At 44.9% G+C, this 17,412-nt stretch overlaps 1 protein-coding gene across 1 annotated transcript in view; it reads left to right on the top strand.

The window, feature by feature from the left end:
• The first annotated feature begins 2,238 nt into the window (after window positions 1-2,238).
• The window catches only part of LOC126252727 (uncharacterized), an 84,823-nt gene continuing 69,649 nt past the window's right edge, over window positions 2,239-17,412 (top strand). Inside the window, exons 1-2 of the mRNA XM_049953629.1 lie at window positions 2,239-2,365; window positions 4,088-4,432. Of these exons, the coding sequence (XP_049809586.1) occupies window positions 4,163-4,432 (270 nt within the window). The 5' untranslated portion in view covers window positions 2,239-2,365; window positions 4,088-4,162. The remainder of the gene's footprint in view (window positions 2,366-4,087; window positions 4,433-17,412) is intronic.

The raw sequence follows: 17,412 nt of genomic DNA, 5'->3' as shown, positions 1-17,412 counted from the left end.
ATCAATCCTGAAGTTAAGTTTCTCGCTGTTCTCATTTCTACTACTTCTCATTACCTTCGTCTTTCTCCGATTTAGTCTCAAACCATACTGTGTACTCATTAGACTGTTCATTCTGTTCAGCAGATCATTTAATTCTTCTTCACTTTCATTCAGGATAGCAATGTCATCAGCGAATCGTATCATTGATATCCTTTCACCTTGTATTTTAATTCCACTCCTGAACCTTTCTTTTATTTCCATCATTGCTTCCTCGATGTACAGATTGAAGAGTAGGGGCGAAAGGCTACAGCCTTGTCTTACACCCTTCTTAATACGAGCACTTCGTTCTTGATCGTCCACTCTTATTATTCCCTCTTGGTTGTTGTACATATTGTATATGACCCGTCTCTCCCTATAGCTTACCCCTACTTTTTTCAGAATCTCGAACAGCTTGCACCATTTTATATTGTCGAACGCTTTTTTCAGGTCGACAAATCCTATGAAAGTGTCTTGATTTTCTTTAGCCTTGCTTCCATTATTAGCCGTAACGTCAGAATTGCCTCTCTCGTCCCTTTACTTTTCCTAAAGCCAAACTGATCGTCACCTAGCGCATTCTCAATTTTCTTTTCCATTCTTCTGTGTATTATTCTTGTAAGCAGCTTCGATGCATGAGCTGTTAAGCTGATTGTGCGATAATTCTCGCACTTGTCAGCTCTTGCCGTCTTCGGGATTATGTGAATGATGCTTTTCCGAAAGTCAGATGGTATGTCGCCAGACTCATATATTCTACACACCAACGTGAATAGTCGTTTTGTTGCCACTTCCCCCAATGATTTTACAATAAAAAAAATTGCATTTGCAAATGAAATCATTAATAAATGGGGCAGCTATGAGTTGTATAGAAGACAAGGAGCGGCCTTCTGTACACGACCAGGATGCCGCAGTATTCTCTGCTGTAGTAAAGGCTGTTTGATATTTACAAAAATATGACATGGAGGTAAAAAATAAATAAAGGAAAAGAATAGAATAAGAAATGTGGTAAACACTAAATATATTCAAATAATTTTCACTAGCAAATTAAGGCTTATTTATAAGCAGTAGAACTTATATAAGTAATTTTTTGACTATGGTGCGATCAGATTTCAGCCTGTCTTGTGCTAGCTTTTTGGTTCACGTTTTTGTCACAAATTACAGTCATTACTTTTCTCCTTGCTCCGAGACAATTCTTGCACCGTTCAACACCTTCATAACAATAACTTGTCGATTTACAGTGTCTAACATAAATTACTTGAATTTTATTAATTAATAACTGTGGTCTGCATGCTGGCAAGACCGCTCACTTTTATGGCTTAAACACTACCTTTTTTACGCTTTCGCATTATAAGCAGAAGTACGATAAAATCTTAAGATCTACAAAGGTTTTTTTTTATTTTTTTATTTGGGTCTAAGCGTAACGGTCAGTTCAACTTTTATTAAAATGTTTCTTTGACTGCGCAATCGACGTATTAGCGTTCGCGCTACATGCGCATCTTCACAGTTACGTAAATTATATAAAACAAATGTCTTTCAAAGTATAGGTCTCAGTCATAAGTTGATCATTTAATAAACAGCTGGGGTGAATGCCCTTCCAAGAGCACTCACAGCTTTCATACGACGGAAAGCCCAATAATATTACAAAGGCGATGGTCTATACGTGAAATTTTTCTCTTGACGTTTCGTCTTCAAATATCGGAGGTACATTCTGAGGTCAAGCGGCAACTGCGTCTCTGGAGATGACTCCCGTAGTCCGAGACGTAACGTCAGGGAGTAGGTTTAGCTATCGAACACGCCCTCTCAGCATGGAAGTTTTAATTGAAAAACCGTGTGAGCGTTTGTGCTACGCTACGCTACGCTTTAGCAATATTGATTGCACGAGTGGGTTGTTGACTGACTGCATTTTTCCGAGTAGGCTGTCAGTGAGGCGGCGTGCGCCAGCTGGTTTCCCAGTTGACAGGCATTTCAGCAGGTTGTGGTTTGCGCTGTTGCAGTGCGATGCGGCATGGAGACGTCACCGGAGCTGGAGGCGGCCGCGTGCCGCCCGCGGCGAGGCCAGCCGCCCCCGCCGCCTCCGCAGCTGCTGCCCGCCCTCGCGCCTGCGCGCTACGGCTCCCCGCCGCCCCCGCGGCCGCCCGCGCGCCGCCCCTTCCTGCAGTTCCCCCCGCCGCCGCCCTACCCGCCGCCCCCTCGTGACGACGCCGCCCCCACCCCCGCGTCGGCGCCCACGCCCGGCCCGCGGCACTCGCAGCCGCCGCCGCCGCCTCCCAGGACGCCGTCGCCCACCCCCGAGGAGTACTCCTACGCGTACTACGAGCCAGACTGCAACGCACGCGTTCTGCACACGCCACAGGTAACGACGACTCAGAAATCCCACCCTCCACCTTCTATTCCTTCTCCTCAGTTATTCCTTGCCGTCAACCTTCCCCACCATGCTTCTTTCCTCCTCCTCCTCTTTATTTAGTCCTTAACCTCATTTTACTCATTCCCTACTATTTCCTCTCGCACCCACACTCCCCTCCTTTTCCTTCTACTTTCATTGTTTCTCATCCTTTCTTCCCACCTCACCATTATTCACAACTATCGTCTCTATTCCCACCCTTTTATCTTTCTCCCCAACCTCTTATTTTTCTTCTCGTCCTCTTTCTCCCCAGTCTCATACGCTTGTTGTATTCTCCCCGCCGCCGTTGTATCCTCTGCCTCCCGGCCCTCTTACTGCTGGCCCCTCCCTTCTTATTTTTCTCTCCATCCCCTTACTTTAACCCCTCCACCTTTTTTGACACTCTTGGTCATTCTCTGCATCCTCAACCTTTTCCTCATTGTCATGCTGCTCATCATCAGCCATCTGCTCATAACAGACTACTGTTCCAACTATAACAATCTTTTCAGTGCTGATGTAGTGTAATGACCAATGCTGTGTCCTGTTTATAAAATTTAAAATGTCTTTTTTGCCTTATATATCTGAACACTACAGCCTTAGATTTTGATGTTATTTTGCTTTGGTACTGTAAATGTTTTAGTTACTTAAATGAAAACGGAAGATATTAATGGTGAACTCTTTGTTCATTTCTTATTTTGTTTGCAAGTTGTGTGCTACAGCTACTAACTAGCAATAGAAAAGAGAACTATTCATTCTCAAAACTTTGGTTGAGTTACTTAGCTCATGTGGTTTACAGCCTTATAGTTTTTATAATCGACACCATCCAGAAAAGAGAACTATTAATTCTCAAAACTATTGTTCAGTTTCTCAACTCACGTGTCTTACAGCTTTTCTTTTCGCACCACCAGTGCAAATCGCATATGTTAAACACTTTCCATGCTTGACACGTGAGTCTGTGTCATGTAGATGACTGCCGTCACTGTGTGTACAATGCATTGTCATGTTTTTGATGCTAAGCTTATACAGTCATGTTTATGATGCTAAGCTTATACAAAACATAAGCGAATAGTCTGGTTATTAGAAACTTTACATATTCAGTGTATTACCCCTCACCAACCAAATACTGTGGACCAAAGTTTCTTGCATGACTGAATTGTGTCAAGTGGTTCCCTTCCGTCATTGATAGAGTGGCGTGTACATAAGAAAGCGGTTGGTGGGGTTATGTGCTGTACCAAAGAGCAGTGTAACAAGTAACACTCCATATATTAGCATATGTCTGCAGCATGTTGCTTGGGGTGTTCACAGCTTCTTTAGCATTTTCTTGTTTAGGTCTGGCGGGGCGGTATTTAGCGAGTGAAATTCGCTCTGGCGCATGTAAATCAGACCCAAGTATTAAGTTAAGTAGGGACAATGATAATTTTGCGATCGTTCAAATTCAGAATAAAATATGGTTACCCCGATATGGGCCCTCTGTGCCCTCTACCCCCCCCCCCTCCCTCCTCTCCCCCCTCCCCCCCCCCCCTCTCTCTCTCTCTCTCTCTCTCTCTCTCTTGACAGAACTTGTCTCACATGTCACACTAGTTGCGCGTGTTGACGACTGGTTGCCAGGTGTTGGGCCTTCAGTCAGATCCGCCGCAGTTCCCTCGTAGTTTGGCCTTAGAAGCTGCAGCTATTTTCAGAGTGCTGGTTTTGCAGGACCGGCACTCTTTCACGACGCGCTACGGCACGGAAGAGAACATCTACGAGGAGATCAGCGAGGTGGCGGCCAAGATGGCGGCCGCGGCGGCGGCCTCTGCCTCCGCCTCCGCGTCTGCGTCCTCGTCTTCGTCGCCGCCACCGCTGGGCTCGCCCAGCGCCAGCCTCCAGCTGCACCCGCGCCAGCACCGCCACCACCACCAGCAGCGGCCGCGCGCGCACGACCGCGACCACGACCACGACCACTGCCGCGGCCACGGCCACGGCCGGGGCGGCGGCTGCCGCAGCAGCAGCGGCGCCAGCAGGTCGCTCGCTTCCATCGCGCAGTCCGTCGTCGAGGAGGAGGTGAGCAGTCAGACCTACCGATGTCATCGTCAGGCAGTTCCAGTGTAGATGAGCCTCTTCAACTTCCTTCCGTCCACGTATAACCTGTCCCAGAGAACATCATCCACTGTTCTTCCTTTGGCAGCGAGGTTATCCTTCATCAAGCCCAGTCAACGCATTCTGGGTCTTCCTTGAGATCGATTTCTTTCTACTTACTTACCAAATTTTTTCGGGCTTTACTCGGAAATTTCCGCCTCCGTAGCAGAGTGGTCGTTATAGATGACTGCCGTCTCAAGGGTCCAGGTACGATTAACATTACTACCAAGTATTTTTCCTCGGTGGGAGGACGTACTGGGTGTACCCCGCCTCGTGACGCCAATTGACGAGCTACTTCTACATGTGCCAGCTCGGTTGCCCGTGCGGTCTGACGCACGGCTTTCGTGGGGGGAAGGAGCGCCTGGTCCCCGGCACGAATCCGCCCGGCGGACTTGTGTCGAGGTCCGGTGAACCGGCCAGTCTATGGATGGTTTTTAGGCGGTTTTCCATCTGCCTCGACGAATGCAGTCTGGTTCCCCTTATTCCGCCTCAGTGGCACCATGTGGGCGATTGCTGCGCAAACAAGTTCTCCACGTACGCGTACACCACCATTACTTACCACGCAAACATAGGGGTTACACTCGTCTGGTGTGAGACGTTCCCTGGGGGTGTCCACCGGGGGCCGAACCGCACAATAACCCTGGGTTCGGTGTGGGGCGGCGGAGGGGTGAAGTCGTCGTGGGGTTGCGGCTCCGTCGTTTCTAGGTCTCCGGTTAACATACAATACAATACATCTACTTCCATAATCCGCAAGCGATCTGACAGTGTGTGGCGGAGGGTACCTTGAGTATCTCTATCGGTTCTCCCTTCTATTCCAGTCTCGTATTGTTCGTGGAAAGAAAGATTGTCGCTATGCCTTTGTGTGGGCTCTATTCTCTCTGATTTTATCCTCATGGTCTCTTCGCGAAATATACGTAGGAGGGAGCAATGTACTGCTTGACTCCTCAGTGAAGGTATGTTCTCGAAACTTCAACAAAAGCCAGTACCGGGATACTGTTGCAGAGTTTCCACTGCAGTTTATCTATCATCTCCGTAACGCTTCCGCGTTTAGTAAATGATCCTGTAACGCAGCGCGCTGCTCTCCGTTGGATCTTCTCTCTCTCTTCTGTCAACCTTATCTGGTACGGATCCCACACTGGTGAGCAGTATTCAAGCAGTGGGCGAACAAGTGTACTGTAACTTACTTCCTTTGCTTTCGGACTGCATTTCCTAAGGATTCTTCCAATGAATCTGTCTGGCATCTGCTTTATCGACGATTAATTTTATATGGTCATTCCACTTTAACTTAAAACTTCCGGGCTGATAGGCCGTGGTCGAAGTATAAAACTGTCTCCTGACGTTTCGTCTCCGACTGCGGGAGACCACCTCGGAGGTAAAGCGGCGAACTGCGAAGAGAACTCGAGGAAGCGCTGATTATATAGGCAGTACAGAGGGCGCCACTGTTGATCACGTGGCGTCGGCTATGAGATTGTCTCTGGTAATGCCAACATTCTCGAATGAAAGTAATCGATCGTCACGCTTGCGGTGCAACGTTGACATCCAAATTTTATCCAGTTTATCACCTTCGTCTTTCCTGTTAAAATTATTACGATGGTTATCAATCTCGATAGCCTCTCTATACAAGCGTGCATAATAATGCGAGGTTTTTGATATGACGCTCGTCTCGCTGAATTTTATTTCATGATCCCCTTCCTGGTAAACGTGTTCCGCTACGGCCGATTTATCCGTGTGACCCAGGCGGCAATTCCTCTTACGTTCGACAAGACGGGTGTTCACACTTCTCTTTGTGGTACCGATGTAAACCTGTCCACAACTACAAGGACTTTTATATACCCCCGGTGTAGCCAAAGGGTGCCGTGCATCTTTTGCCGACCTTAAAAATTCTTTGATTTTCCTAGTAGGTCTGAAAATAGTTTCCACCCCATACTTGCCTAAAACTTTCCCAATGCGATCTGTGATCTTGCTAATGAACGGAAGAAAAACTTTGCCCATGGACGACTGTTGTTCGTCGTTGCTCCTGATTCTCTGCCTAGAGCGAAGTGCTCGATCTATATCCTTGCTAGAATAGCCATTCTTCACGAAAGTTGACCGTAAGTGTTCAATCTCATCTTTTAAATAAACAGGTTCACAAAGTTTGTGCGCCCTGTCTACCAAAGTTTTCATTACACCTCTTTTTTGTCTAGGGTGGTGGTTTGAATCTTTGTGTAGATAACGATCAGTATGTGTGGGCTTTCTATGCACCTTATGGCCCAACGTTCCGTCCGCTCGTTTAATCACAGATACATCCAGGAAGTTCAATTGCCCATTCCTTTCTGTCTCCATAGTGAATTGGATTTTCGGAGTAATGCTGTTTAAATGTGCCAGGAAGGCATCCAACCCCTCGACTTCGTGTGTCCACACTACGAACGTGTCATCGACATAGCGATACCATCTGGCTGGTCTCTTACTGGCAGTCTGCAACGCCCGTTGTTCAAAAGTCTCCATAAATAAGTTAGCCACAGCAGGACTGAGAGGACTGCCCATAGCCACCCCGTCAATATGTTCATAAAAGTCACTATTGTATTGAAAGTAGGTTGTGGTGACGCAGTGTCGGAATAATGCCACAATGTCCGTTGGAAAAATATCCGCTATGCATAAGATAGCTTCGTTTACCGGAATCATGGTAAATAACGCCACAACGTCAAAACTGACGAGGATATCATCCGGGCCCACGCTCGTTTCCTTTAACTCCAGAAAGATCAGACCATGAAGATTTTAATAATGACAGATCGACCGGTGAAAGCGTCATCATTTGGCTCCGACGATAAGAAGCTGCTTTGTAAAACAGAAGCGTTCCCACCTACACTTTATGACCTACCCAAAGTTCATAAACCTGGGATTCCGTTGAGGCCAATTGTCAGCGCTATAGGCGGACCAACACACGAGTTAGCTAGACACCTTGCCTCAATGCTGCAGCCTTATGTTGGTAGGACGGACAGTCATATTAAAAATTCAGCTCATTTCATTGACAAGTTAAAGGAAACGAGCGTGGGCCCGGATGATATCCTCGTCAGTTTTGACGTTGTGTCGTTATTTACCATGATTCCGGTAAACGAAGCTATCTTATGCATAGCGGATGTTTTTCCCACCGATATTGTGGCATTATTCCGACACTGCCTCACCACAACCTACTTTCAATACAATAGTGACTTTTATGAACAGATTGACGGGGTGGCTATGGGCAGTCCTCTCAGTCCTGCTGTGGCTAACTTATTTATGGAGACTTTTGAACAACGGGCGTTGCAGACTGCCAGTAAGAGACCAGCCAGATGGTATCGCTATGTCGATGACACGTTCGTAGTGTGGACACACGAAGTCGAGGGGTTGGATGCCTTCCTGGCACATTTAAACAGCATTAATCCGGAAATCCAATTCACTATGGAGACAGAAAGGAATGGGCAATTGAACTTCCTGGATGTGTCTGTGATTAAACGACCGGACGGAACGCTGGGCCATAAGGTGTATAGAAAGCCCACACATACTGATGGTTATGTACACAAAGATTCAAACCACCACCCTAGACAAAAAAGAGGTGTAATGAAAACTTTGGTAGACAGGGCGCACAAACTTTGTGAACCTGTTTATTTAAAAGATGAGATTGAACACTTACGGTCAACTTTCGTGAAGAATGGCTATTCTAGCAAGGATATAGATCGAGCACTTCGCTCTAGGCAGAGAATCAGGAGCAACGACGAACAACAGTCGTCCATGGGCAAAGTTTTTCTTCCGTTCATTAGCAAGGTCACAGATCGCATTGGGAAAGTTTTAGGCAAGTATGGGGTGGAAACTATTTTCAGACCTACTAGGAAAATCAAAGAATTTTTAAGGTCGGCAAAAGATGCACGGCACCCTTTGGCTACACCGGGGGTATATAAAAGTCCTTGTAGTTGTGGACAGGTTTACATCGGTACCACAAAGAGAAGTGTGAACACCCGTCTTGTCGAACGTAAGAGGAATTGCCGCCTGGGTCACACGGATAAATCGGCCGTAGCGGAACACGTTTACCAGGAAGGGGATCATGAAATAAAATTCAGCGAGACGAGCGTCATATCAAAAACCTCGCATTATTATGCACGCTTGTATAGAGAGGCTATCGAGATTGATAACCATCGTAATAATTTTAACAGGAAAGACGAAGGTGATAAACTGGATAAAATTTGGATGTCAACGTTGCACCGCAAGCGTGACGATCGATTACTTTCATTCGAGAATGTTGGCATTACCAGAGACAATCTCATAGCCGACGCCACGTGATCAACAGTGGCGCCCTCTGTACTGCCTATATAATCAGCGCTTCCTCGAGTTCTCTTCACAGTTCGCCGCTTTACCTCCGAGGATGTCTCCCGCAGTCGGAGACGAAACGTCAGGAGACAGTTTATACTTCGACCACGGCCTATCAGCCCGGAAGTTTTAAGTGAAGACAATACCGGCCGTGAAAGTTTACATTGTATGATTCCATTTTAAATCACTCCTAATGCCTACTCCCAGATAATTTATGGAATTAACTGCTTCCAGTTTTTGACCTGCTGTGTTGTGGCTAAATGATAAAGGATCTTTCTTTCTGTGTATTCGCAGCACATTACACTTGTCTAAATTGAGATTCAACTGACCACGGTCTTGGACATCTGCTGAACCGCTAGGAGAGAGGTGTGGTGAGCACATGCCCCTCCATACCACATCTGAATGACACCGCAAGGCAGATGATGACACGGCGGCCGGTAGACATTCCTCGAGCTTTCGCGGCCTGGCGAGAAACTCTATTGTTGATTCCGACCTCATTACACGCCCGCATAATGTGCTGCTTCAGTTTCAACAGGAGATCTTGATCTAGCTTTCTTCATCACTTCAATCCTTAACTTATCCGTCTTGATCTTCTGATTGGTTCATCTAACTACTTTCATTTCTAATTCGTAGTCTTAATGACTCCTTCTCTGCGAGGATGCATCCTATGACGCAATAGGTCAGTACTGGTATGAAGTAGCTATTGAACATCACTGATTTTACTTTTTCTGTGATGATGTTGTCTCATCAAAGGGTTTTTACTTTTTGCTAGAATTCAGATCAGATTGTCCCTACAGGTTGTATATCCGAGGTACAGAGAACTCTCTGCACACACTATCTTGCCCGCACATTTGCGGGATGCCTAGCTCTGCTGACTGTCGTCTCCACTGTCTTCCCCTCGCTGGAGTGGAGTTTGCTTTCCTGCAACTGGAATCCCCTCGTGTTGAGTCTGGTCTCAGCTTTCCTGATTCACCCCAGATCATGACATCAAAAGCAATGGTAATTGCACTTACAAGGGAACCTCCCCATCGCACCCCCCCCCCCAGATTTAGTTATAAATTCACACAGTGGATAGGCCTTGAAAAACTGAACACAGATCAATCGAGAAAACAGGAAGAAGTTGTGTGGAACTATGAAAAAATAAGCAAAATATACAAACTGAGTAGTCCATGTGCAAGATAGACAACATAAAGGAGAATATTAGCCGATGAGCGCCATGGTCTCGTGGTTAGAGTGAGCAACTGCGGAACGAAAGGTCCTTGGTTCGAGTCCTCCCTCGAGTGAAAATTTTACTTTCTTTATTTTCGCAAACTTATGATCTGTCCGTTCGTTCATTGACGTCTCTGTTCACTGTATAAGTTTAGTGTCTGTGTTTTGCGACCGCACCGCAAAACCGTGCGATTAGTAGACGAAAGGACGTGTCTCTCCAATGGGAACCGAAAACATTTGATCGCAAGGTCATAGGTCAACCGATTCCTCCACAGGAAAACACGTCTGATATATTCTTTACGACACTGGTGACGGCATGTGCGTCACATGACAGGAATATGTTGTCGACCCACCTAATTTGTACACTTGGCGAATGGGTAAAAAGATTCTTGTACCTTGCCCGATTTAGGTTTTCTTGTGGATGTGATAATCACTCCAAAAAAAGTGATGAAAACATAAGAGTTTGTCACATAAACTGCATCAAATGAATGCAACAGTTTGAGTCGCACAGTTTTCCCTGTGCTCTGTCAAAACATATGTTTTTTACGTTTTCAAATTTTTCCGTGTGTAGACCGTCACATCCTGTATATGTCCAAGCAAATCTGAACATGTCCTGGAATTTTGGAGAGCGAAGTTGATTATGTGTGAGTGCCTGAACTTTGATAATTATCTGAAAATAAAAAATTAAAATTTTCAACCGAGAGAAGATTTGAACCAAGGACCTGCCGTTCCACAGCTGCTCACGCTAACCACGGGACCACGGCGCTCGTAAGCCAACGCTCTCCTAGATGTTGCCTACCTTGCGCATGGACTAGTCAGTTTGTATATTTTGCTTATTTTTTTCATAGTTCCACACAACTTCTTCCTGTTTTCTCGATTGACCTGTGTTCAGTTTTTCAAGGCCTATCCCTGTGCCAACTTATAACTAAATCTGAGGGGGGTGCGATGGGGAGGTTCCCTTGTAAGTTCACCAAAACTTTTGTCAACGTTCTTTATTATGTCACCCTCAACTGTACTGAACAGCAGCGGGGACGGGACACTGCTTTGCTGAGCTCTACTCTTCGTCTGAAACCATCAGCATCGCCCTTCCCCAACTTGTAGATAGCTAAAGCAGGTGAACTTTTCCTTACCAGTCATTCAGGAACATTCCTTTCCCTCAAGTGCTCCCACCCCTCGTCTCTGTTGCAAAAATATCATATCCCTTTTCTACGCCTAGGAACACAATTACTGGTTCTTGCCTTTCTCCCAGTATTTGTCCATCGGCAAGTGGATGCAGAAAATTAGACCCGCTGTTGATCTGTCACTTCTGAAGCCGTACTGTTCCTCTTCGGCCGGCCGCCGTGGCCGAACGGTTCTAGGCGCTTCAGTCCGGAACTGCGCTGATGCTACGGTCGCAGGTTCGAATCCTGCCTCGGCCATGGATGTGTGTGATGTCCTTAGGTTAGTTAGGTTTAAGTAGTTCTACGTTCTAGGGGACTGATGACCTCAGATGTTAAGTCCCATAGTGCTCAGAGTCATTTTAACCATTTTGTTCCTCTTCCAGCTGCTGTTCTATGATCGCTCTCAATCCCTCGCTCTGTGATCTTATTAAAAAAATTTTAATACATGCTCATCAGGGTTATTCCTCTGTAATTAATAGGCTTCCATGTACGGCCTTTCTTAAACTTAGGAATTAAAACACCATTGCTCCAGTTTGTAAGCATGTTGTGTTCGCCTTCTATACGGAATTGAGAGTTTTGTGCAGCCCTTGTAATGCCTGAACGCTTGCTGCCTTCATCATGTACGCATCCAATTCATCTGCACCTGGAGTTTTTCCTTCACGGATTCATTTTACGACTATCTTTGCTTCTGTCCCGGCGATAGCAGGCTCCTCGCTCTTGGTTCGATTATCTGGTTGTGTGTTACGTTCTTCAGCTGATCCATTCAGTAGCTGATCGATATGGTCCTTCAGGACTTCCCTGATGTCACTTTCTGGTCATCGCCGGTTTACTCAATACCGTGAAAATTCTTACCGTCTTACAGCTGAAGGGATACTAGTGACCCAAGCGGCGAGAAAGCCAACCACCTCTTGTCTGCTTCAAGAATCATGTTGATTTCTAAAATCTTTTTCTTCATAATGCGTTAGACCGCACGGACAACCGTTTGGCAGATTATCTGGCTTCTCGATGACAGGGGTGATAAAATTGTTGTGTTAGCCTGGCTGGGCTAGGTGACCAAATGTGCTATCTTTCAGCTATAATAATCTTTTTATTAACAAATGCAAAATCAGTGTACAAATTATAAAGAAAAAGTAGGAAGTTATACAGATTAATAGTCTTTTGCAACTTGTATAACTGAACCTGTAAAAAAAAAAAAAGTTAAACAAAGAAGGCAACGTGTATAAAAACTAGAAATGTGCTGTCATAGCACAATCTACGAGGTGTGGCTAGAAAAAAACCGGACTAGTACTGGTGAAACAATAAAACGAATGCAATAAGGCTGAAAGTCACGTGGCTTGTCACGTGACTCTCGCTCCGCCTACTGCTCGAGTTTCATCTGCCTCCTGCACTCAGTCTGCCCGTGGCGTCTGTTTTAAGTAGTTGACGTTTTGTCTGTGCGTCGGAAAATGTTGAGTGTACAGAAAGAACAGAGTGTTAACATCAAATTTTGTTTCAAACTAGGAAAATCTGCAAGTGAAACGTTTGTAATGTTACAACAAGTGTACGGCGATGATTGTTTATCGCGAACACAAGTGTTTGAGTGGTTTAAACGATTTAAAGATGGCCGCGAAGACACCAGTGATGACACTCGCACTGGCAGACCATTGTCAGCAAAAACTGATGCAAACATTGAAAAAATCGGTAAACTTGTTCGACACTTTCCTTGTCAACTCCTGTTAACTCAGACACTGCTCTGATTGTCAAACGGCGATCTTGTCGAACAAGTTTACCGATTTTTTCAATGTTTGCATCAGTTTTTGCTGACAATGGTCTGCCAGTGCGAGTGTCATCACTGGTGTCTTCGCGGCCATCTTTAAATCGTTTAAACCACTCAAACACTTGTGTTCGCGATAAACAATCATCGCCGTACACTTGTTGTAACATTACAAACGTTTCACTTGCAGATTTTCCTAGTTTGAAACAAAATTTGATGTTAACACGCTGTTCTTTCTGTACACTCAACATTTTCCGACGCACAGACAAAACGTCAACTACTTAAAACAGACGCCACGGGCAGACTGAGTGCAGGAGGCAGATGAAACTCGAGCAATAGGCGGAGCGAGAGTCACGTGACAGGCCACGCGACTTTCAGCCTTATTGCATTCGTTTTGTTTCACCAGTACTAGTCCGGTTTTTTTTCTAGCCACACCTCGTACTTTAATTTTGAGCTAATTGACAGTCATTCCTTCCACAGAACGATAATTGCTTTTGTTCTTGAAATTTAAGAGTATACACCGGTAATTAGGCAGTGATAAGAATCGGTGACATGTCGGCTGCTAACAGATATTTAGAGTTAATATTTAAATGTTTTCATCATTATCGTCATTGGCTTCAATCAAGGATGTGCAACGGTTTAGCCTACTGGGTCATACTGGAAGAAGACAATTAGTTTTGGGCGGCACGTAATATACGTAACACTAACAATAAATCGCTAAAAATAAGTAAATAAATAAACAAACCACGGGCTGGACCAGTGAGAGAAAACATCGCGTGGCGGGAGTTTCAGATTGAAAGTATCCAGTTTATCGTAACTTTATGTAAACGGAATGTTACGGATTTCTTTTCTTTTTACCGATCGCGTGATTACACATCCCTGGTTTAGATGAAGTAAAAATGTTTTGTAATCATTCTTGCAATTGGTTTGTCGAACAACCGAAACGTAATTGGTTTCTCAGCACCAGTAAATAATATTTGACTTACTAAACTGACACATGATACGACTGCAGGGATGGAATAATGTCATCCCTCAGTTTCTCACCCTCTCCCTCTGCCCCCTTCTGCTTATTAAACGATAAACTTATGCGCTGAAGATCGTTCGCTCGATCTCTGCTACGTTTAACGCCTGCCGGCTTGGTAAACGTTAAAGTATAGGCCCCCACTTGGTCGTAAATGCATTCACTATAAAGTTCGGACCGTGTGCACCCAACGCACTCAAAATCAGAGCAGTATAAGGTTCCAGTCGAGTCCGCACTTTGCAGAACAGCGGGACGCATCATAAAACGAGGAACTGCGCAGAATACTAGTGGCTTCGAAACAGTTCTTGTCCGTGACAGCGCTGAGATAGGCTTGGCGCGATATGCCCCTCACGATTCACTGCTCGCGTTTCACCCATTGCGTACTGCATCACTCATCTTCTCTCCAGCCTTTACAAAGAAAACACAAACACACACACACACAGAGAGAGAGAGAGAGAGAGAGAGAGAGAGAGAGTAAATACCTTAAGGAGGAACAGACAGACACGTTTTAGGTAGAGCAGTGATATTGAAGCAGAGATTCATACACAAAAATGCTCTGTTGTGAATTTTCTTTGCGAGTAATACTATTTGAAACTCGCTTCAATTATTTTTTTAAGTGACATCTTGTCAAGGATGCATACTACCTGCCCAACAAAATGGAATCATAATTTCTGGATTGCACGAGCTGGAAAGGTTGGAACAGTTTAGTTTAAAAATATCATTGGCACTTCGCTGAACGACGGATACGTAGAGCTGTTTTTTCTGTGTATACGTGAATGGGAATTGTTCCCGGTACCCTTATCGCATTGGGACGAGATATAAATGTACATAGCGGGGAACCTTCTTCAAGGAGACGAATGCAGCCTAATCGTACTATTACTTCGATATTTTTCAACTGCAAATTATTATTTTGTCTCTTAGTACAGCTTGAGCAGTGCATTGCATATAATTCCTAACCCGTTTAAGTAATTTTGATGGGATTGTCATTCACCAGCCTAGGCACGCATCGTAGATTTTTCTCTGGAGCTTAAGATGCGTTCGACCAATGATACAGAAAACGCGATAAATACAGAATGTTATTTACTCTCGATTTATTTAGTTGTTCTTACAACACAATAATGAGTATACATTTCGTTCTTTATTAATATTTTAGCATAACAGAGCGTCAAACTGCAATGGCGCCTGCCTTGTATGTAATGGCGGGATAAATCGTTATTACGTCTTGTCAGTTACAGAGACGAAAAAGAAATAATTTCGTCGCTCTGGCGATGTCTTCGTCTCCGTAAAGGGAAAGATAGATGAACGACCAGAGAACTATACAGGGTCGTCCATTGATCGTGACCGGGCCAAACGAAATAAGTGTCAAACGAAAAAACTACGAAGAACGAAACTTGTCTAGTTTGAAGGGGGAAACCAGATGGCGCTATGGTTGGCCCGCTAGATGGCGCTGCCATACGTCAAACGGATATCAACTGCGTTTTTTTTAAATAGGCACCCCATTTTTTATTACATATTCGTGTTGTACGTAAAGAAATGTGAATGTTTTAGTTGGACCACTTTTTTCGCTTTGTGATAGATGGCGCTGTAATAGTCACAAACATATGGCTCACAATTTTAGACGAACAGTTGGTAAGAAGTGAGTTTTTTAAATTGAAATACAGAACGTAGGTACGTTTGAACATTTTATTTCGGTTGTTCCAATGTGATACATGTACCTTTGTGAACTTATCATTTCTGAGAACGCATGCTGTTACGGCGTGATTACCTGTAAATACCACACTAATGCAATAAATGCTCAAAATGATGTCCGTCAACCTCAATGCATTTGGCAATACGTGTAACGACATTCCTCTCAACAGCGTGTAGTTCGCCTTCCGTAATGTTCTCACATGCATTGACAATGCGCTGACGCATGTTGTCAGGCGTTGTCGGTGGATCACGATAGCAAATATCCTTAAACTTTGCCCTCAGAAAGAAATCCGGGGACGTCAGATCCCGTGAACGTGCGGGTCACGGTATGGTGCTTCGACGACCAATCCACCTGTCATGAAATATGCTATTCAATACCGCTTCAACCGCACGCGAGCTGTGTGTCGGACATTCATCATGTTGGAAGTACATCGCCATTCTGTCATGCAGTCTTGTAGTAACATCGGCAGAACATTACGTAGGAAATCAGCATACGCTGTACCATTTAGATTGCCATCGATAAAGTGGGGGCCAATTATCCTTCCTCCGAACCGGTTACAAGACGCTGTGGTGTACCGTTGCGTCAGAAAAAAAACTGGTCGCATTACTTATGGAACGCACTCTGTATGGTAGTGAATCATGGCCTGTGGAAAAATCGGAACAGAAGAGAATCGAACCCTGAGAAGTAGAAGGGACAGGATGATGGGAGATATGTTAAGACATTGGGGAATGACTTCCACGGTTCTAGAGGGAGCTGTAGAGGGTGAAAGTTGTAGACGAAGACAGGGAACCGGCCAGAGTGGCCGTGCGGTTCTAGGCGCTACAGTTTGGAACCGAGCTACCGCTACGGTCGCAGGTTCGAATCCTGCCTCGGGCATGGATGTGTGTGATGTCCTTAGGTTAGTTAGGTTTAAGTAGTTCTAAGTTCTAGGTGACTGATGACCTCAGAAGTTAAGTCCCATAGTGCTCAGAGCCATTTGAAGACAGGGACTGGAATAGATGTAGCAAATAATTGATGACGTATGTTGCAAGTGTTACTCTGAGATGAAGAGGTTAGCACAGGAGAGAAATTCGTGGCGGGCCGCATCAAACCAGTCAGAAGACTGATGACTCAAAAAGGTGGCGCACGCTGTCGTATTAGATTGTAACATCTATTTGTAATTTAAATGCTTTCTTTTAACAAGTAAGGACATTGCTTCACTGTATGTGTATATTTAGGTAGAAGTCTGGTGACGTTTTATTGTATTTATCTGTGTTTTACTGTGGAACTTATAAGCTCTGGGGAAAAGCCAAAGGAATTGTTTGCATTACGCGAAGCGAAATGTAGTGTGAGGAGGGCTATGCGAGAGGCGTTCAATGACTTCGAAAGTAAAGTTCTATGTACTGACTTGGCAGAAAATCCTAAGAAATTTTGGTCTTATGTCAAAGCGGTAGGTGGATCAAAACAAAATGTCCAGACACTCTGTGACCAAAATGGTACTGAAACAAAGGATGACAGACTAAAGGCCGAAATACTAAATGTCTTTTTCCAAAGCTGTTTCACAGAGGAAGAGTGCACTGAAGTTCCTTCTCTAGATTGTCGCACAGATGACAAAATGGTAGATATCGAAATAGACGACAGAGGGATAGAGAAACAATTAAAATCGCTCAAAAGAGGAAAGGCCGCTGGACCTGATTGGATGCCAGTTCGATTTTACACAGAGTACGCGAAGGAACTTGCCCCCCTTCTTGCAGCTGTGTACCGTAGGTCTCT

Source organism: Schistocerca nitens, chromosome 4, assembly GCF_023898315.1.
Source record: "Schistocerca nitens isolate TAMUIC-IGC-003100 chromosome 4, iqSchNite1.1, whole genome shotgun sequence".
NCBI classification, from domain to species: Eukaryota; Metazoa; Arthropoda; class Insecta; order Orthoptera; family Acrididae; genus Schistocerca; species Schistocerca nitens.
This window is presented reverse-complemented; position numbering and strand designations above follow the sequence as displayed.